General features: G+C 43.6%; 1 protein-coding gene across 1 annotated transcript in view; it reads right to left on the bottom strand.

Annotated features, from left to right (window-relative positions):
• ATXN10 (ataxin 10) overlaps positions 1-21,764 on the bottom strand; it is a 134,425-nt gene that overhangs the window by 87,221 nt on the left and 25,440 nt on the right. Inside the window, exons 4-5 of the mRNA XM_054173835.1 lie at positions 9,904-10,000; positions 8,119-8,283 (exon numbers count right to left, since the gene is read on the bottom strand). Coding sequence (XP_054029810.1) covers positions 8,119-8,283; positions 9,904-10,000 — 262 coding nt within the window. The remainder of the gene's footprint in view (positions 1-8,118; positions 8,284-9,903; positions 10,001-21,764) is intronic.

The following is a 21,764-nucleotide window of genomic DNA, read 5'->3' as shown; positions in this document are numbered from 1 at the left end:
CCTCTTGAACACCTACAAACAGATTTACTGGGATATATTTTTTAGTTCCTGAAGAGTGTACTTCAGCACTTTCTCCTAAAGGAAGAATACATCCAGCTACCTGATAGCATCCTTTGGCAGGCAGCAGCTGCTGAAAGAGAGCAGTGCCAGAAAAAGAGAATTAGCTTAGGAATTAAGTATATTTGCTTATATGGTCAAGATACCACAGAATTGTAGAATCAGTAAGGTTGGAAAAGACCTCAAAGATCATCAAGTCCAACCTGTCACCCAACATCTCATGACTACTAGACCATGGCACCAAGTGTCACGTCCAATCCCCTGTTGAACACCTCCAGGGACAGTGACTCCACCACCTCCCTGGGCAGCACATTCCAAAGTCTAACAACTCTCTCTGTGCAGAATTTTCTCCTCACCTCCAGCCTAAACTTCCCCTGGCACAGCATGAGACTGTGTCCTCTTGTTCTGGTGCTGCATGTTGCAAAGAACATGATTTCTAGAGGAAAACTGAACTCTTAAGGAGATAGGATCATTTAATTAGTGTACAGCATAAATCAAGGCTTCACAGGCTTTGAAGTGTGCTCTGAAATACCACATGCCTGCAACTTTGTGAGTGCAGCAAGCTCTGGGCACTCGGCAAGCCCAACTACAGATCCAGGCATTCAGGACAAGACAGGTAAGTTTCAATGGCTTTCAGTGCTGAAAACTGCCAGTTTCTTCTTGTTCTAACATTTTAGCCAAAAGCTACAAAACAAAGGGGCATACAGCCAGTCAGGCAATGTTTTGAAGAACCTCAGTTGGAGATACACAATCTGTCTCTTCAGATAATTGCTCTTGGAAGTCAGACTAGCAAGCAGCAAACTCAGAATAGGTCCTAGTATTCAAGATTACAGGATTGCTAGCCTGAAACAAGTTCAGGAGCTGTGTTGACTAGAATTTTAGATGCTGTTTAAAAATGCATTGTCTAATATATGTTAATTAATACTATTTTAAAATGCCATTCAGCATCTAGTATTGCAAATGGCAAAAGCAGCAACATTCAAAAAAATATGGGAGTCATTTAGAAGATCAAGCTTCTAGAACATAAAGAGGAGGATGTATCAGTATTTAAATCAAGGGAATATTTATTAAACACATGAATTGCATTCTGCAACTTCACAGAATTCAGAGACAGAAATATTTCTGATGCTTACAAGTAACAACAAGCTAAAACAAACGAGCCTTGAAAGTACCTGGTCTGGGTAAACAGGTATGAGCATACAAGGATTGAATACAAAATTTGACCTGGGCAATCCTTATAGAACTGACTTCCTTTTTCAATGGATTAGCTGTGTCTTAGCTCATAGCATGCCCCATGCTAACATGACAGGAAAATTCCAGAAAGCTATGTTCTGTTGAAGATGCTTCCTCCACAGCCTGTAACTGAGAGAGGAGCTTGTGGCAGACACAAGAGCAACCGCAAAAAGGTCCTCTACTAACAGCTGCATCTAAAAAAGGAGCTCTGAGGAATGCTCAGAATAATTTCAAATTTCATGATCAAATCTCCCTACAGAACTGCTGTGAGACAGGAGGGAGAAGCTGAAGGTGTCACACTTAGAAAGAGGTTCCTCCTGAACTACCCCTAGGACTTCTTCAGCCTCAAGACAGAAAACTGGACTATGAACACTCACGTGAGATCTTGAACAGGGGAGGAATTACCAATTCACTGGAAAAGGATTTTAAAGAAGTGCTTGCCCTTCTGTGATGGGTGAAAAGTGGAAAACCCAACATGTGCAACATGACTAGAATACTGAGGACACTGTGGGAGGGTCTACACTTCAGCCAATGTCCTCTCTCTGTCCTAAATGTTCAGGGCAGCAACTGCAAAAATAACTTCAGCATCATAATTGTTTATTCATGGAATTCACTGGATACTAACCCAGAGGAACAGTAAGTCGTAAATTTCAGTGGGCAGTAAAAGAAAAGGGAATAAAACAGTGAGTAACATTTTTGTTTATCAGCAAAACTCACCTGGTAACTCAAGGAAAGACTCTCAGTATCTAAACCCAGCATTTGATAGCAAGAAATCCCAGCCAAGAGGAACAAACACATGTAGCATTTTCTTTTTAGTCAGTGTAATATGAAACCAGATACTGCAGCTGAGAGACAAGAAGGCAGGCAAGAAGCAAGTAACATTTTCAAAAGGAAGAATATCTTAATTTCAGCAATTTATAAGTTTAGCAGTGAGCATAAGCTTCTGGAAGAAATACAGTTTGTACTTCAGCTCAGGCATACAAAGTCCTAACAGCTGGTTTAGCATGGTTGCTGTGCACTTCGTTAGCTGTGGCACAAGGGATGCAAATCTTTATAGCAGAGTACTGGCTCTGGTGCAAACATCAAGGCTATGTAAACCCATTCAAGCAATCCTAGCGACATGTACTCCAGTGAGAGCTGAATACAGCTCCAAATTTGCAATGAGTTACTGACAAAGTGTTTTCTCTGCAATCCAGCCAGAAAGGCATCCAAAGCATAGCTTGGACTTCATAAGAAAACAGACAGAAATCTTTTCACGCATTTCCATCTGACTACATTTCACACATACATTCCCTATCAGAAAGAAGAGGGAAAAAGGGTGCTTCAGTAATGAACCAAGAATTAGTGCAAACCAGGAAGATAACAGAATCAGAGAATATATCTGGTTGGAAGAGATCTCAAAGATCATCCAAGTCCAACCCTCGGCACAGCACTGAAGGGTCAGCACTAAACCATGGCCCCAAGCACAAGGTCCACACGCTGCTTGAATACTCCCAGGGTCAACCACTGCCCCAGGCAGACAATTTCAGTTTGAGAACCTTTTTAGTGAAGAATTATTTCCTAATATCCAGCCTGAGCCTCCCCTGACACAGCTTGAAACCATTTCATCTAGTTCTGTCACTTGTCTCCAAGGAGAAGAGGCTGCCCCCTCCTTGCTCCTGCCTACCTTCAGTTTGCTGTAGAGAGCAATGAGGTCTTCTCTCAGCCTCCTCTTCTCCAGATTGAACAACCCCAGATCCCTCAGACACTTCTCATATGCCATGTGCTCCAGGCCTTTCACCAGCCTTGCTGGCCTTCACTGGACACACTAACTAGCTCCTCAATGCCCTTCCTGCAGTGTGTATATATATATATATATATATAGATACAAAATATGCAATGGCAAAAGTGGACATCGAAGCAAGAGCAGCAATACACCAGAATCCAAATTTGTTCTCTGTAATTGAAGCTAAACTAAGACCAACTTGTTGCCTATAGAATGTACACTTCACTAATTCTGCTGAGATAACAAGAAGGAAAATAAAAAATCTTGATGATTTGATAAAAGGCACAACAAAGCAACTACATTGCCAGGCTTTACAATGACTGCTCTACTTGTAACAAGGCCACTAACTATGCAGGCCCTTCCTAATATCTAACTACACAAAAATGCATCAAGAAGGCTCATGACATGACTGTATGGTCTAAGATAAAAGTTTTACATTAGTGTAATACACTGACCTATGGCTAACTGGAAGAGGGGAGAAAAAGAAAGGGGAAAAAAGGACAGAAAAATCATAACCAAACCAGAAAGAAAACCAAAAAATACCCTCCAAAACCCCCAAAACCCAAACAACTTCATTTGAATCAGTTTGTGATGGGTTATGCCCATCCTGAAAGCAGGAAGGGGGAGGACCTGTGAGAGCCTTGCTCTCCCTGGAGGGCATTTCCCCCCTGGGGAACTGAGTCAGTCTGTTCCACTCAACCTTCCTGTCCAGCAAGCCTATACAAAGGAGGACACTGCAGCCATTGCTCTCTTTTTACTTCTGCCTTGCAGGGACAAAAGACAGTTGCTGCTGGCTTCCTGCTTCTCTACCACATGGTCAGGCCTGGTCCTCTCCCTGCTGCATCCAAGCCTCTTCAAAGGACTGGTTTTGTATTCATATTTTCCCCATCCATCCTTGTTCCTTACCCTTGTGAACCCTTCCTGTTATTGTTTTATATATATACATACACTGTTTAAAGATAAATATATATATATATATAAATATATTGTTTAAAGAAATTTTTTTTCCTCTCTACTTCCAAACCAACTCCAAAATTATTTCTCAGTGGACTTGCCCCCTTCCCTATTTTTTTTCCCCTCTATTGGGAGTCAGGGAGAACGGGGGAGGGATTCTCAGTCTTGCCCCCCATCTGAGCTCTTAAATCCCAGTTAAGGCTCAAAGCACCACACTGTTGCATAAGCAGTGGTGCACACTAACAGAATTCCACTGAAAATATGAAAAATAAACCTCTTGTACCAAATTGTTTTTGTAAAAATAAAAGAGGTTGTAAAAATGTTAATTTCTTATCTCCCATTCTGCACCAAGCAGACCACAGATACTACATGTACTATAATATATAAATAACAGGTTCCTTCATTCCATAGCATGGAAATAACTTTTTTTTTAAGAAGGGAAATCTAACATGAAGAAATAATGTATTTTGCTATTTAAACAACCCTCAGCCATGACAAGAGTCTCAATGTCCTTCTTAAATTGAGGAGCCCAGAACTGGACACAGGACTCAAGGTGTGGCCTAACCAGTGCTGAGTACAGGGGCAGAATTACTTCCCTGCTCCTACTGGCCACACTATTCCTGATGCAGGCCAGTATGCCATTGGCCTTCTTGGCCACCTGGGCACACTGCTGGCTCATGTTCAGCTGGCTGTCAACCAGTACCCCCAGGTCCCTTTCTGCCTGGCTGCTCTCCAACCACTCTGTCCCGAGCCTATAGCACTACATGGGGTGGTTGTGATCGAAGTGCAGCACCCAGCACTTACTAATGGTGGACTTAACCCCTTGTCATCAATAAATATATTGAACAGGACAGGACCCAGCACTGATCCCTGGGGCACACCACTAGTAACTGGTTGCCAGCTGGATGTGGCACCATTCACCACCACACTCTGGGCTCAGCCCTCCATCCAGTTCCTAACCCAGCACAGAGTGCACCTGTCCAAGCCACGGGCGGACAGCTTGGCCAGGAGTTTGCTATGGAGTTTCCTTTCTGAATGTAGTAGGTTGAAATTATTCCCCAACTAATTTGAGAGAATTACCCCCCAAAATAAAATTGCCAGACTTAGCTCAGTTTGGATAGAAGTAAATGAAGCTGTATTTACAGGCAAAATACAATCTAGAAATATGAAATGCTATGAAAATGGCTCATGTTCAGCTGGCTGTCAACCAGTTCCCCCAGGTCCCTCACTGCCTGGCTGCTCTCCAGCCACTCTGACCCCAGCCTGTAGCACTGCATAGGGTTGCTGTGGCCAATGTGCAGAACCCGGCACTTCAATCTCATGCCCTTGGACTCTGCCCATCTGTCCAGCCTGTCAAGGTCCCTCTGCAGAGCCTCTCTACCATCCAGCAGATCAACTCCTGCCCCCAGCTTGGTGTCATCTGCAAATCTGGTGATGATGGATTCAATGCCCTGATCCAGATCATCAATAAAGATATTAAAGAGCATGGGGCCCAGCACTGATCCCTGGGGCACACCACTAGTGCCTGGCTGCCAGCTGGATGTGGCACCATTCACCACCACTCTCTGGGCTCGGCCCTCCAGCCAGTTCCTAACCCAACGCAGTGTGCTCCTGTCCAAGCCATGGGCTGACAGTTTGCTATGGAGTTTCCTTTCTGAATGTTGTAGGTTGAAATTATCCCCCAACTAATTTGAGAGAATGACCCCCCAAAATAAAATTGCCAGACTTAGCTCAGTTTGGGATGGAAGTAAATGAAGCTGTATTTACAGGCAAAATACAATCTAGAAATATGAAATGCTATGAAAATGTACAAAATAGACTCTCTCTATATACACACAATATTTATCTCTCTCTCTCTATATATATACACACACACAATTTATAAACAAAACAGAAGCTCCTCATAATCCCCATGGACAGATCCAGAGGACCCATTCACCTCCTCCCCTCCTCCCTCCCGGTTACCTCACACAGCAGTCAAAACAGAGGTACCCTGGCAAGGCCGAAGGAGAGAGAGAGGCAAGTTGCAAGCAGAAGTGACAGGAATAAGAAAAGAGAGAAAGAACTGTTTATGCCTTTTCTCTATAAACCCATTTTCAATCCAATGAATTATATAGACCTTGTTATTTTTCTTTTTGTATCCAATGGTAATTTATTTTACTTTCAGTCTTTGCAGTCAAGGACTAGGCTGAAGTCCCCCCTTCAAACTGCAACTTGGTTCAGGACAATTATATAAAATGCTAAGCAGCTTAAACTTCAAAATCATTGCTTTTCTTTCAGCTGGAAAAACTGATAATGGGCTTTGAGCCTTAACTAGTCAAAGTACAATGCAAGAAAACTAGACCTGGGAAAAGGATACCTCAACCTTTATTTTGATGCTGCTTTTTTCCTGCTATTACCTTCAAAATACAAAATTTAACATCACAACAATCTCTTCCAACCCTTTCTGGTTTTCATATCTCAGCCAAAATTTCAGTGCAGCTTCAATACATAATGAAAATGAAGGCTAATCAAGATAATTACCCAAACAGTAATCTTTCACATTTTTATATTGAGAGATGACAAAACTAAAGGCTTCGTTTGTCACTTTTGAAATGGAACTCTGCTTGCCTGACCCTAAAACTTTCAAATTTGCTGTCTCAAAACTACTTCTGTCCTCAGCAAAATGATGTGGTTATGAAAAAAGCTCAGACACAAACAAATTAATTTTTTCAATACAGTAGCAAGGTATGAAATGACATTTGCTTTGCATTCAATCATCTTCACTCTGTTTAGAGACCTTCCAAATAACTGGGAAAACCCTGAGAATTTTTCCTCATTAAATTTGGCATTTAAACATGACTTTCAAAAGAATGCTACAAAAACATACAAACCATCCTTTTGTTTGTTTGTTTTTCCTGAGAATGCACCATATAACAATTAACTGTATCGTACCCTTGCTGACGAGGGCAGAACACTTCTTAAATCCATAACTGACCACAATATTTACAAGAATGACCATTAGCTAAAAAGATGAAAGCTCAATGAAACAGAATAGAAGAGAATTAACCAGGTTGGAAGAGACCTTTGAGATCATCGAGTCCAACCTATCATCCAACACTATCTAATCAACTAAACCATGGCATCAAGCACCCCATCAAGTCTCTTCCTAAACACCTCCAGGGATGGTGACTCCACCACCTCGCCAGGCAGCCCATTCCAATGGGCAATCTCTCCTTCTATGAAGAACTTCTTCCTAACATCCAGCCTGAACCTCCCCTGGTGCAGCTTGAGACTGTGTCCTCTTGTTCTGGTGCTGGTTGCCCAGGAGAAGAGACCAACCTCCGTCTGTCCACAACCTCCCTTAAGGTAGTTGTAGAAAGCAATAAGGTCACCCCTGAGTCTCCTCTTCTCCAGGCTAAGCAACCCCAGCTCCCTCAGCCTCTCCTCACAGGGCTGTGCTCCAAACCCCTCCCCAGCTTTGTTGCCCTTCTCTGGACACATTCCAGAAAAACTGCATGATGGGAGACGTGGCAAATAAAACTACTGATATGGTGAGTTTGAAGTCTGCAATGTGCAGGATTCACAAACAAAACATCTGGTCTTTTGGTATAAAAATGATTGCATGTTGCACTAGACAACAGATCTATTACCAAAAAAACCCAAACCAGCAACAAAAACAACAATAAAAACCTCCTCACTTTTCATGTAGTACCTAGAAGCATTACTCACACAAGTCTTTGTTGCATGATCCATTAACCAAAGTCTGCAAAAGTATTCTGCATTAAATTTAGTTTTAAATTTCTCAAAAAAAACCAAACCCCAAAACCCAAACCCCAATAGTACACAGGGATAAATTATTTTGCATTCTAGATACCTGTATCATTCTAAAAAAACATGATTTTTAAATTCCTGTCTAAATTCTCCACAAAAATCTCATTTCCTTCTAGCAGCAATCAAAACAGCCTATGAAAGTGTCATGAAAATTATCTTCATACTGAATTAGGTACTTCTAATGGGATTGGCATTTAGTACTTAGCTTTGTCACACATACAGACATTTTAATACAGAGATTTACCCTTGAAAAGAACGTAATAGGGGGTGGGGGAAAGGAATCTAAAGATACATACGACCACTCAGACTCCAACTGCTCTTTGTAGACTTTCAGCACATGAACAGCCACGGTCAAGTTCTCAGGATCCAGTAATTCTCTCACTTTCTCTGAATTAAGGCAGGTGAACAGGACCATACAACAATAGGCAATAACCTTCTCATCACTGTACGTTAAGCATGTCCTTCAAGAGAAAACAAAGAGTTAAGAGAGTAAGTTAAAACTGGTTCCAGAAAAACAGAGTAGTGGCTAATTCACCTCATTGAATTGTTCATCTTTGCTTGCTTTCAAGAGAATCATGAGCTTGTCACTAAAGGAGATAGATACGACTTGAAACGAAAACCATCCAGTTCCTAGATGAATGTCAAACTTAGCAGGCAATTTATGAAACTAATAGAATACATAGAATACACAGAATAAACCAGGTTGGAAGAGACCTTCAAGATCATCACGTCCAACCCATCAACCAATCCAACACCACCTAAACAACTAACCCATGGCACCAAGCACCCCATCAAGTCTTCTCCTGAACACCTCCAATGATGGCGACTCCACCACCTCCCCAGGCAGCCCATTCCAATGTGCAATCACTCTCTCTGTATAGAACTTTTTCCTAACATCCAGCCTGAACCTCCCCTGGCGCAGCCTGAGACTGTGTCCTCTTGTTGTGGTGCTGGCTGCCTGGGAGAAGAGACCAACATTTGTCTGTCTACAACCTCCCTTCAGGTAGGTGTAGAGAGTAATAAGGTCACCCCTGAGTCTCCTTTTCTCCAGGCTAAGCAACCCCAGCTCCCTCAGTCTCTCCTCACAGGGCTGTGCTCCAAACCCCTCCCCAGCTTTGTTGCTCTTCTCTGGACTCGTTCCAGCAAGTCAACCTCCTTCCTAAACTGAGGGGCCCAGAACTGGACACAGTACTTGAGGTGCAGCCTAACCAGTGCAGTGTACAGGGGCAGAATGACCTCCCTGCTAAATGGAGGTCTAGAAGTTGGGTGAAACCATAATAATAACCTTCTTCTATTATCACAAGGTCTTTCCAGAGGACTTTTCAGGAGGTTTTTTTAAGGTCTTTTTAGAGGACACAGTCTCAAGCAGCACTAGGGGAAGTTTAAGCTGGAGGTAAGGAGAAAGTTCTTCACAGAGAGAGTCATTAGCTGTTGGAACGGTCTGCCCAGGGAGGTGGTGGAGTCACCGTCCCTGGAGGTGTTCAAGAGGGGACTGGATGTGGCCCTTGGTGCCATGGTTTAGTAGTCATGAGGTCTTGGGTGACAGGTTGGACTTGATGATCTTTGAAATCTCTTCCAACCTTATTGATTCTATGATTCTACATCTAGTGCTCTCAAGAAGACTCCAAAACCACACCTGGAACGATTATCAAATTGACTGAACGTGTCTTTGTTACAAAGTTCATTATGAAATCACACCAATGATATTGTTTGTGCAATACTTCATTACACAGGGGCCATCAAACCTCCAGGAAGATATGCTGGTGAGGTTAGGAGGGGGACAAAAGGACTGGGAAGTCACGAAGACTAAGTCACTTTTGTATCCACAAATACTGACAGGTCTGCACAGCAGCAAAGTTTTCTTCCAGTTTCTATTAAATTAAATCAATTTTCAGTTAGTTTAGAACAAGCAGGTTTTTAAAGGTCCTGACCTGTGTGGCTGACTGACAAAGAAAACAAACACATCTACTGGATATGGTCTCCACTGTCCTGTTCTCACCAAAGGCACAACTACAACATATAAATGATTTGAACACAGCCACAGAAATTACATTAGAAGAAAAACTCTCATCCATTCTTACAAGAAGAGATCTGGGAAAGCACACTTCCAAATGCTGTTCTGGGAATCTACATTTCCTGCTGCAATGTTTCCAAGAAACTGGAGACTGCAACGAAGAGCTGTGGGGGAAAAAAACAAACCAGAAAATATTAACAAGAATTCAAAGAAACACTAACAAACTTCAACACTGCAGGTATAGACTACAGATTCTATCCTGACTAGATATACTGGACATTGATATTTGCATTTTCTCTTCTGACACAATTAATTTCATAAAGTATTCTAGAGTTATGCCCAAAACAAATCACTTTTTCCCCCTCAGACTTAAATTATATGAAATATTGTACATTAGCAATTAGAAAGATTTAAGACTGGTTGAAAGAATAGAATAGAATAGAATAGAATAGAATAGAATAGAATAGAATAGAATAGAATAGAATAGAATAGAATAGAATAGAATAGAATAGAAGGACCAGACCAGGTTGGAAGAGACCTTCAAGATCATTGTGTCCAACCTATCATCCAACATCACCTAATCAACTAAACCATGGCAACCAAGCACCCTATCAAGTCTCCTCCTAAACATCTCCGGTGATGGCGACTCCACCACCTCCTCGGGCAGCACATTCCAATGGGCAATCACTCTGTCCGTGTAACACTTCTTCCTAACCTCCAGCCTAAACCTCCCCTGGTGCAGCCTGAGACTGTGTCCTCTTGTTCTGGTGCTGGTTGCCTGGGAGAAGACACCAACCCTCACCTGGCTACAACCTCCCTTCAGGGAGTTCTGGTTGCAACATCAGCATTCCCTAACTGCATAACTATTAAGGGATAGCAGTCAGAGGGCTGCACCAGACTAGGCAGCCTTTGGGTAACATCTCTAACCTTAGCTCCTGGGAGGCAACAAACTTCCCTGTGAGTAGGGTCTGGCCAACATATGGGGCCCTCTGTTCCCCTCAGGAGGGAATCACCAATAACAATTGCCCTCTTCTTTTTTTTAAGGGAGCAAGTCCTGATGCCAGGGGAAGGCTGTTAACCTTGGGCTGTTTAACCTTAGGCTGTTTTGCCTCAGGGAAAACCCCAGATGGTGTGTCCTTCGGCATCAGAATCACCTCACCCTCGACCTCCAATGCCCTGTACTTGTTTTCCAAGGGCAGTAGGGAAGGTGATGGGAGGCAAGGAGGTTTAACCTTGTGTCTTTTGAGAGGAACCTGCATCCATTCCCCTCTGCTTTTTGGATAACCAGCCTCAGCTGGGGGAGCCTGCAGAGCCTGGTTACTCAGGTTCATCTCCCTTCTACAATCCCTTACATCTCTAAGTCTAGCAACCTCATCCTTCAGTCTGGCCACCAGGTTAGGCAGATAGTCGATCTGCTCACACCTACTGCAGGAGTTGTCCCTACTACCCTGCATCTCAAGTGCCAGGCTCCAGCACTCTCTGCAGCCAGATGCCTGGACACCTACTACTTGCTTATGACACCTACCTACCTGCTTGTGTTCCACCCCAATGTGAGTCGACACTGATTTTTTGGTACATGGATAATGTTTGGTAAACATCAGGTTTTAAACCTTAAACACTTGGATTTGTATCAGTGGATACAAACTCGAACACAGCTTTCAGCTCAGCATGAGGAGAAACTTCTTTACAGTGAGGGTGACAGAGCACTGGAACAGGCTGCCCCAGGGGGTTGTGTCTCCTTCTCTGGAGACTTTCAAAACCTGCCTGAATGTATTGCTGTGTGGACTACCCTAGGTGATCCTGCTCTGGCTAGGGGGTTGGACTCGATGATCTCTGGAGGTCCCTTCCAACCTCTAACATTCTGTGATTCTGTGTAACTCCTTTTCCCTACCAAAAAAAGAAAAAATAATTACATATAACCTGTTTCAGAGTAGAATAGAATAGACCAGACCAGACCAGGTTGGAAAAGACCTCACAGATCATCAAGTCCAACCTATCACCCAACACCATCTAATCAACTCAACCAGTACTTAGTGTGATGCCAGATCAATGACCTGTGTCAGATATGGTTCATGTTCTGTAGTGTGAATACTTCTGTTATGGCTTCTATGATCATGGATCTACGTCTAAGAAGCCAGGTCTGCTGGGAGCTGATAAGACTCACTTGAATGAGTGGAACAAGAGGGTCTTCACCAAAATGTTGGACCTATATGGTTAAGACCCCACCTTAAGTATTGCATCCAGATCTGGGTTCCCCAGTACAAGACTGATACTGACCTCTTAGAGTGAATCCAGAGGGGGAAGAGGGCAAAGGGAGGAAAGGGGGGAGGGGAAGAGGGGCAGGGAAGAGAATTAACCAGGTTGGAAGAGAACTTTTGAGATTATCGAGTCCAACCTATCACCCAACACCATCTAATCAACTAAACCATGGCACCAAGCACCCCATCCAGTCTCTTCCTAAACACCTCCAGTAATGGTGACTCCACCACCTCCCTGGGCAGCCCATTCCAATGGCCAATCACTCTTTCTATGAAGAACTTTTTCCTAACATCCAGCTTAAACTGGACTGGAACACCTTTCCTATGAAGAAAGGCTGAGGTAGGGCTGTTCAGCCTTGAGAGGCTTCTCAAGAGACAACATTGTGGCCTTCAATATATTAATGGGGCCTAAGAAAATGATGGAGGGAGACATTTTACCAGGGCCTGTGATAAGAACAAGGGGCAACAGTTTTAAACTGCAATAGGGTAGGTTTATATACAAGGAAGACATTTTTATGATGAGGGTGCTGAGATACTCAAAGAAGCAGTAGATGCCCATCATTAGAAGTGTTCAGGGTCAGGTTGGATGGGGTTTTGTGCAGCTTGGTGTAGTGGAAGATGTCCCTGCTCATGGCAGGCAAGTTGGACCAGGTGATCTTTAAAGGCCCCTTCCAACTCAGACCACAGGTGGGCTTGTAATATGCAAATGTCTCATATACAGTGCTTCTCTCCAAAGCTGATTCCAGATAAAATGTACAAACTCAGCACCAAGCTACCACGAGACAGTGAACTTTGGTATGAGCATTGGACATCTATGCTTTTGGTATTCACGCTTTAGCAAAGAAACCACCAAAAAGTCCAACTGGAGTTGTGAATTCACAGCAAGGTATGCATGTGTAAGTAATGCAAATGCTGCAATAAAAGTGAAGTGTTGCATTCCAAACTGTGGAAATCTCCTTTTAGCATTCAATGTTTCACTTTTTTTGCTCTACCTCTACAGGGCTTGACTGCCGCAACATAGCGTGCTCAGGTATGCTCAGTAACCCATTTGACATGGATACTGCTTTTCCCCTCTCCAGCAATTTCATCATCCTTATGTAGAAGGACATTTGGTTGCACCAGAGGTGGCTGGGCAACCAGCTAAAAAGGGACTTACGTCTCAAACAGTGTTTTGGGAGGTTTCCTGTTTTGCACCAGAGTGCTGCTGAAAGATGCCTTGTGGCTGAGCAGCCACCTAAGGCAGGTCTTGCAGTTTTAGTAGTGCCTATTCAGCAGGAGTAAGGGTGCTGGGTCATTGACCTTGAGGAGGGCCTTGTGTGATGTGACCCCCAGAATAGCATTCTTGGCACATTGAGCTTGTGACAAATCAGACTGTGCCTACCATCACCTGACAACAAGCCAACTGTGCCTATGCACTGGTTAGGCGACACCTTTAGTCCTGTGTCTAGTTCTGGGCTCTTCAGTTTAGGAAAGATGTTAACTTGCTGGAACATGTCCAGAGAAGGGCAACAAAGCTGGGGAGGGGTTTGGAGCACAGCCCTGTGAGGAGAGGCTGAGGGAGCTGGGGTTACTTAGCCTGGAGAAAAGGAGGCTCAGGGCAGACCTTATTGGTCTCTACAACTACCTGAAGGGTGGTTGTAGCCAGGTGGGGGTTGGTCTCTTCTCCTGGGCAACCAGCACCAGAACAAGAGGACACAGTCTCAAGCTGTGCCAGGGGAAGTTTAGGTTGGATGTTAGGAAGAAATTCTTCATAGAAAGAGAGATTGGCCATTGAAATGGGCTGCCCAGGGAGGTGGTGGAGTCACCATCCCTGGAGGTGTTTAGGAAGAGACTGGATGGGGTGCTTGGTGCCATGGTTTAGTAGATTAGATGGTGTTGGATGATAGGTTGGACTCTGTGATCAAAACAGTCTTCTCCAACCTTTTTAATTCTATTCTATTCTATTTTAGCAGTGACCTTGGTGTCCATAGGAACAAGAATAAGCAAGAACCCCTTTGTACACCAATCCTTGGTACTGACTAGAAACATTTTGCATTATCACAGTTAGAAGCAAACACTGCCTGCAAAAATAGGCCATTAAGTCCAGAAACTGAAGTCACTTAGAAGAGACTGAGCTGAAAAGTAAAATCTCTGAACTGAATCAGTTCTGTTCTAGCTTACACTGGGACATTATCTCTTCCATAGGACTGAGTTATTTACCATCATTAGTCCAGCCCTTAGCTGCTGCTTACTCTAAGCACTGACTTTCATCAGTAATTCTGTAGCTAATGGCACTGCTGAATCTTAATTTAAAAAACTTGTTCTGCTGTGTGTGGTCAACAATACTATTTTTAACCTGATGGTCAACCACTGTGAAATTATATGTACTAAGATGTAACTTCTGATACACAGATCGACTCCAGTGCTTGAGAATTTCTTCCCCCGCTGAGATTTCAATGGTTTCCATAAAGCAGGATGTTCTTCAGCAAATGCAAACACTCAGATTACATGTTGCTATCACAATCAGCCTGCAATGGATTACTGAGAACTTTCTAGGTTCTACAAAAACAACCTATTTAAACAACTGGGTGAATTGTACAAGAGGAAACACTTTTCCTAATGAATTTTGGTACTTAAATGTCTGCCTATACTTAAACTGATCTTTCAGAGTCCTTCAATGCCATCTATACACAAGGTGAAGTAGCTGATACTTCATGGCCCAGCATGAGGATGGCTTAAATGCCCTTCATCAGTTTGGTACCTTCAAGACAACATTTCCATTTGTTCCCTTCAGTCTCTTATGATCACACACTAACTGAACAGAGCTCCAGCATAAACTTTTACTTTAACAACTACTGAATTACAGAATCACCAAGGATGGAAGAAACTCCAAAGATCATCAAGTCCAAACCTGCCACCATAGACCTCATGACTAAACCATGGCACCAAGTGCCACAGACTCCACCGCTTCCCTCAGCAGCCCATTCCAATGGCTAACAACTCTCTCTGTGAAGAACTTTCTCCTCACCTTGAGCCTAAACTTCCCCTGGTGCAGCTTGAGACTGTGTCCTCTTGTTCTGGTGCTGATTGCCTGGGAGAAGAGACCAACCCCCTCCTGGCTACAACCACCCTTCAGGTAGTTGTAAAGAGCAGTAAGGTCTCCCCTGAGCCTCCTCTTCTCCAGGCTAAACAACCCCAGCTCCCTCAGCCTCTCCTCATAGGGCTTGTGCTCGAGGCTTCTCCCCAGCCTCGTTGCCCTTCTCTGGACACGTTCAAGTGTCTCAATGTCCTTCTTAAACTGAGGGGCCCAGAACTGGACACAGGACTCAAGGTGTGGCCTAACCAGTGCTGAGTACAGGGGCACAATGACTTCCTTGCTCCTGCTGGCCACACTCTTCTTGATGCAGGCCACTCTTCTTGATTGGCCTTCTTGGCCACCTGGGCACACTGCTGGCTCATGTTTAGGTGGCTGTCAATCAGCACCCCCAGGTCCCTTTCTGTTTGGCAGCTCTGCAGTACTGCAGTACAACCTGTATGGTCTGGAGGACACACCTGAACCTTTCACAGGTCCGGCACTGTGTCATACAGCTCAGAAACATAACTTCACAGAGGTTTTGGTAGAGTCAGCTGGAGGTTTAGTTTAAAACTTGAACCCTCGAATTTATTAGGACAAAGATTTTAGGCATTATGATTTAAAAGTACAATACCTGTTTCCTTCTGCTCCATATGATTATGTGATAATATTTCCACAAACCATTTCAGTACTGAAGTCAGAAGAGTTTATTGATGGTAAGCCCTTATCAACAAGATTAACTGCCATTTCTCTCCCCTCTCCAGGTATCTTTCCTAATTAGATTGCTGTACTCAACCATTACATTATCACACCACATATTTTGTTGTGGTGCATACTATCAAAATGTTTAGATTCATACACATTTTTACATCTTCCTTACAAAGCATGAGTTCTTTCTCAGTGAATAATCAGACTTACTCCTACCACAATTTCTCTAGTCAAGAACAGGAGCCAGTGAAATTGCTCACCAATCACTTTGAAAAACCTTCACCTCATCTGCAGAGGCTTGCAACAGTGAGAAGAGATTCCCATTTTTTGTACTTGGAGCAGACAGTAAAAAGATAGTTGTAAGCACAATCCTCTTCCTTTACACAAATTACTTAGAGATATAAAATAAATCGAATCAAAGCACGTATGAAGCTGTGCAACATCCCTTGTCAGACAAGAAACACAAGGCCAGCAAAACTGCTACCTTTAATGTTTTGCTAACCATTCATTATGCATGAAAGGTAGAGCTGGTGTGTCCTCTTTACACTGGGGGCACGTACAGAGGCTTACAAGCACTTGCACCTAATCAGTTTTCTGACAGCCTGGACACCTTTCAAATGATCCTGTGAGCTTCCGAGTAAGCTTGTGAGCTTTGCAAATCTAACCTGTGGACTGCAAGCCATTACACAGACCACCTTTAGCTGTTTGTAAACAATGGCAGAATGTTTTGTGATACATTGCCACCCCTGGATGGCAATAAAACCTGCAACTCAGCATAAGGTGTAGACCTCTATTACTATAAAATGCTACTTTCCACCACTATCATCCGGTCATTGACTTGTTTCCTTGTGGCTGCAAGTTAAAGCAACTTCCAGTCATAAAAAGAGTTATTTGCCTCTTCACCACCATGAATCATACAGCAAATACTGATGAAAGTGTATTTTCCTTGGAAAACAGTCTGTCTAGACTACTCAAATTGAATGTACAATACATATATGGGCTCTGTCATTTGCAGTTATTAAAACAGTGCTTAGCGTTTTATTTCTGTAAATAAAATGAACGTCGAGCTACCGACTTTATTTCTGCCTTCACACTGCACTTGCAGCAGTGCAGGCCAGTAACCCACATTTACCACTTGTGGAATACTGGGACTGTTGTGTTTAATAACTTTCTGTTCCCACTTCTCATCTCCACCTCCGGAAGAAAGTAGCAGCCTTAATTATTTTTACCTTTCCCTTCGGAAATGCCAATTCTAATATTAACAGAACATTATGGGCACTGACTGGACAAGCATTCTGTTCTTGGAGGATAAACACCAACACTTTGTTCTCACAAAAGAAAAAAAAGAGAATTTGACTTGAAGGTAAATAAAAAAAAATACATCAAGAAAAAAAATAAATCCCCAACCATGCTACCATACTCAGCCCCACAGTTAAGGAAAGATGTTGAGTTGCTGGAATGTGTCCAGAGAAGGGCAACAAAGCTGGGGAGGGGTTTGGAGCACAGCCCTGTGAGGAGAGGCTGAGGGAGCTGAGGTTGCTTAGCCTGGAGAAGAGAAGGCTCAGGGGAGACCTGATTGCTCTCTACAACTACCTGAGGGAGGTTGTAGCCAGGTGGGACTTGGTCTCTTTTCCCAGGCAACCAGCACCAGAACAAGAGGACACAGTCTCAAGCTGTACCAGGGAAGGTTTAGGCTGGGTGTTAGAAGGAAGTTCTTCACAGAGAATGTGCTGCCCAGGGAGGTGGTGGAGTCACCATCACTGGAGGTGTTTAGGAAGAGACTGGATGGGGCGCTTGGTGCCATGGTTTAGTTGATTAGATGGTGTTGGATGACAGGTTGAACTCGAACTCAAAGGTCTTTTCCAACCTGGTTAATTCTATTCTATTCTTGTTCAGTATCACAGTATAACTAAGGTTGGAAGAGACCCCAAGGATCATTGAGTCCAACCTGTTTCCTCATGACTAGACCATGGCACCAAGTGCCACGTCCAATCTCCTCTTGAACACCTCCAGGGACGTTGACTCCACCACCTCCCTGGGCAGCACATTCCAATGACGAACGACTCTCTCCTCACTTCAAGTCTAAACCTCCCCTGGCGCAGCTTGAGACTGTGTCCCCTTGTTCTGGTGCTGGTTGCCTGGGAGAAGAGACCAACCCCTTCCTGGCTACAACCACCCTTCAGGTAGTTGTAGAGAGCAATGAGGTCACCCCTGAGCCTTCTCTTCTCCAGGCTAAACAATCCCAGCTCCCTCAGCCTCTCCTCACAGGGCCGTGCTCAAGGCCTCTCCCCAGCCTTGTTGCCCTTCTCTGGACACGTTCAAGAGTCTCAATGTCCTTCTTAAACTGAGGAGCCCAGAACTGGACACAGGACTCAAGGTGTGGCCTAACCAGTGCTGAGTACAGGGGCACAATGACTTCCCTGCTCCTGCTGGCCACACTACTCCTAATGCAGGCCAGGATGCCATTGGCCCTCTTGGCCACCTGGGCACACTGCTGGCTCATGTTTAGGCAGCTGTCAATCAGCACCCCCAGGTCCTTCTCTGTTTGGCAGCTCTCCAGCCACTCTGACCCCAGCCTGTAGCTCTGCATGGGGTTGCCGTGGCCAAAGTACTTTTTCATGTTTTTGTTTTACTCTCTTAAAATATTGCATTCTCCTTTCACTGCTTTTTTATAATTCTTTAATCACATTTTAGTGAGTGATTTAATTTCCAAATTATTACTGGTGTTTCCTGTATAAAAAAAAAAATTTAAAATGTGCCTGGGAAGTGGGATGGAGCAGTAAGATTTTACTAGACAGATGTGGAGTCACCATCACTGGAAGTGCTTATGAAAAGACTGGATAAGGCACTTAGTGCCATCTTTACTTGATTAGATGCTGTTGGGTGATGGGTTGGACTTGATGATCTCAAAGGTCTTTTCCAGCCTGGTTAATTCTATTCTATTAAAAATATGGAGTTACAAGTCAATGAGAAAGGAGCTGGAAGAAACCATCAGACTACTCATCAAATTAGCCTTTGATGCAAATGATGTTCCAATGAGCTCTTGTAATAGCAGATTAAAATACATAACTCAATTATTCCTGTGTTTACTGGGAAAAGAGTCAGTGTGATAGCTTAATACCCGAGATCAGCTTCATACTGGATCAAATTCATTTGGCACTAGTAATGCTTATTAAATACCATAACGAAACCATTTTGTCTTCTGTTTTGCTTGTATTGCTTTATTTTTAGAAAGTAAATATAAGTGTGTCCAGAGAAGGACAACGAGGCTGGGGAGAGGCCTCAAGCACAAGCCCTGTGAGGACAGGCTGAGGGAGCTGGGGTTGTATAGCCTGGAGAAGAGGAGGCTCAGGGGAGACCTTATTGCTGTCTACAACTACCTGAAGGGTGGTTGTTGCCAGGAGGAGGATGGTGGTTTCCCAGGCAACCAGCACCAGTACAAGAGGACACAGTCTCAAGCTGTGCCAGAGGAAGTTTAGGCTGGAGGTGAGGAGAAAGTTCTTCACTGACAGAGTCATTAGCCATTGGAATGGGCTGCCCAGGGAGGTGGTGGAGTCACCATCCCTGGAGGTGTTCAAGAGGGGATTGGACATAGCACTTGGTGCCATGGTCTAGTCATGAGGTCTGTGGTGACAGGTTGGCCTTGATGATCTTTGAGGTCTCTTCCTTGGTGATTCTGTGATTCTGTGTTCATTTCCTTCATACATTACCTATTAAACTCTAAAGGCATAATAAATAGGACCCCTGTTACATCCCCACAAGTAGCAAAAACACACGCCTGAGATCACTGTCCTCTGTGAAGTAAAACACATGTAAGTGCTTGCAGACTTGGGAACTGCATTTATATGCTTCTTGCATCCATTAGGATGTAATTTTTTTTCTTTCTTTCTTTTCTTGAATTAACCAAAAAGTCCATCCTAAATCTATCAGACAGTGTCTCTTTAAAGACCCTGCTCTAGCAAAATCAGCAAATTTGAAGTACTGGGGAGTCTCAATCTGGACTTAAACCATGCCTGGAAACCAAGAAAAACAACAAAAAGGACTGGCCACCCACTTGGGTTATTCATGGTGTCTAACCATATGACACACTACTACATGACACACCTTGTACAGGTCTCAAGGGGAAAAAAATGAATATGTAAAATGCTAACAAGTATTAGGAGCAAATTTCCCCAATTATTTGTGATGGCATACTACAGATGTCATTTAATTTAAGCCACAATTTCCACTCAGATGCTTGTGTTTTCCCCTAGAAAAACTGCATGGTCTTTTTCTGTCAGTCTTTTGTTTTGTTTTTTTTTTTCCCCTCCACTTGGACTATTTATATTCTGCATCTGGCTAATAAATGGAAGCTGTGCCATGACAATGATAATCAAAGTGTCAAGAGAATGCCATGGTGAACTTCCACATAATTGTAACTACTTGGATTTTTATTCAAACAGGCAAAAATCTACCATAAGACAAGCCGATGTCTCACATGGCTCTTTTAGCCTGGATCTTCCTCCAGCTCCTTTCCATTCCCCCTTCCATCTTCACTTTCCTTGAAGGAAAACCTGTAGAACTCTCGGGCCTCTGTACAAGACAGTTTAGTTAAGGGCACTTCCTCTCAGTACATGTGAAAACAGTTAAGGTTCTTCTCTCTACATTATATTCGGGATGCTCTGTCTTTTGGAAGATCCCTGCATGAATAGGTTGCTTTGTCTCATTCTTCCCACCTTGACTTTATGGACCCCAATGTCCCCGCTGGGAAAAGCAAAACCAGCCTAGATTTGTCACAACCTTTAAGAACATCTTTACAACAAACATATCCTTTTTACCTTCTCCCAGCCATAAGATAGGGGCAAAAGACCTGCACTATGCTCATCATTGCCAATAACCACAGGATTTATTTGGGACATTATATAAATTAGCCATCTCTATTGATGCCTGCCCTTTTCTAGACAAACTCCATCAAACATTCTATGAGGTGAAGACTGGTTCCTCTTCCAGCCTTTGATGTAGAGGGAAGCTAGAAACAGTAACTGAACAGCTGCTGCAAGGTAGGATCATCAGCAATATAATGACCCTGCTCACACCAGTGCTGCCCTGTGTGGCTGCCAATTAAGCATACACTGTCAGGGTAAAGCAAAACCACCACAGCCTTTTCAGTAAAAGAAAAAAGGTAGGGAATGAATCTTCTGGGCCCCTCAGTTTAGGAAGGAGGTTGACTTGCTGGAGCATGTCCAGAGAAGGGCAACAAAGTTGGTGAGGGGTTTGGAACACAAACCCTATGAGGAGAGACTGAGGGAGCTGGGGTTGCCTAGCCTGGAGAAAAGGAGACTCAGGGGTGACCTTATTGCTGTCTACAACTACCTGAAGGGAGGTTGTAGACAGGCGGAGGTTGGTCTCTTCTCCCAGGCAGCCAGCACCAGAACAAGAGGACACAGTCTCAGGCTGCACCAGGGGAGGTTTAGGCTGGAGGTTAGGAAGAAGTTCTATACAGAGAGAGTGATTGCACATTGGAATGGGCTGCCTGGGGAGGTGGTGGAGTCACCATCATTGGAGGTGTTCAGGAAGAGACTTGATAGGGTGCTTGGTGACATGGTTTAGTTGATTAGGTGGGTTGGATTGGTTGATAGGTTGGACACAATGATCTTGAAGGTCTCTTCCAACCTGGTCTATTCTATTCCATCCACAATAAAACAGTAATTTTATTTTCCCCCATGCCTTTACAGTCAACTAATGGTGATCATCTTAAATCTACAGATATCTCTAGAAGTTTTGATTCACATACATTTATGTAGATGTGAAGCCTGCCTCATTATGAATCTTGTTGAGATTATTTGCTGGTAGGGAACAGCAAAGAGCAAGGAAGGAAGTAAGGAAGGAAAGAGCTTACAGAACACTGTATTTAAAAGTCCACAGAAATAC

Source organism: Dryobates pubescens, chromosome 27 (assembly GCF_014839835.1).
Source record: "Dryobates pubescens isolate bDryPub1 chromosome 27, bDryPub1.pri, whole genome shotgun sequence".
NCBI lineage: Eukaryota > Metazoa > Chordata > Aves > Piciformes > Picidae > Dryobates > Dryobates pubescens.
The sequence above is the reverse complement of the archived record's forward strand: the minus strand, read 5'-3'. Positions and strand labels throughout refer to the sequence as shown.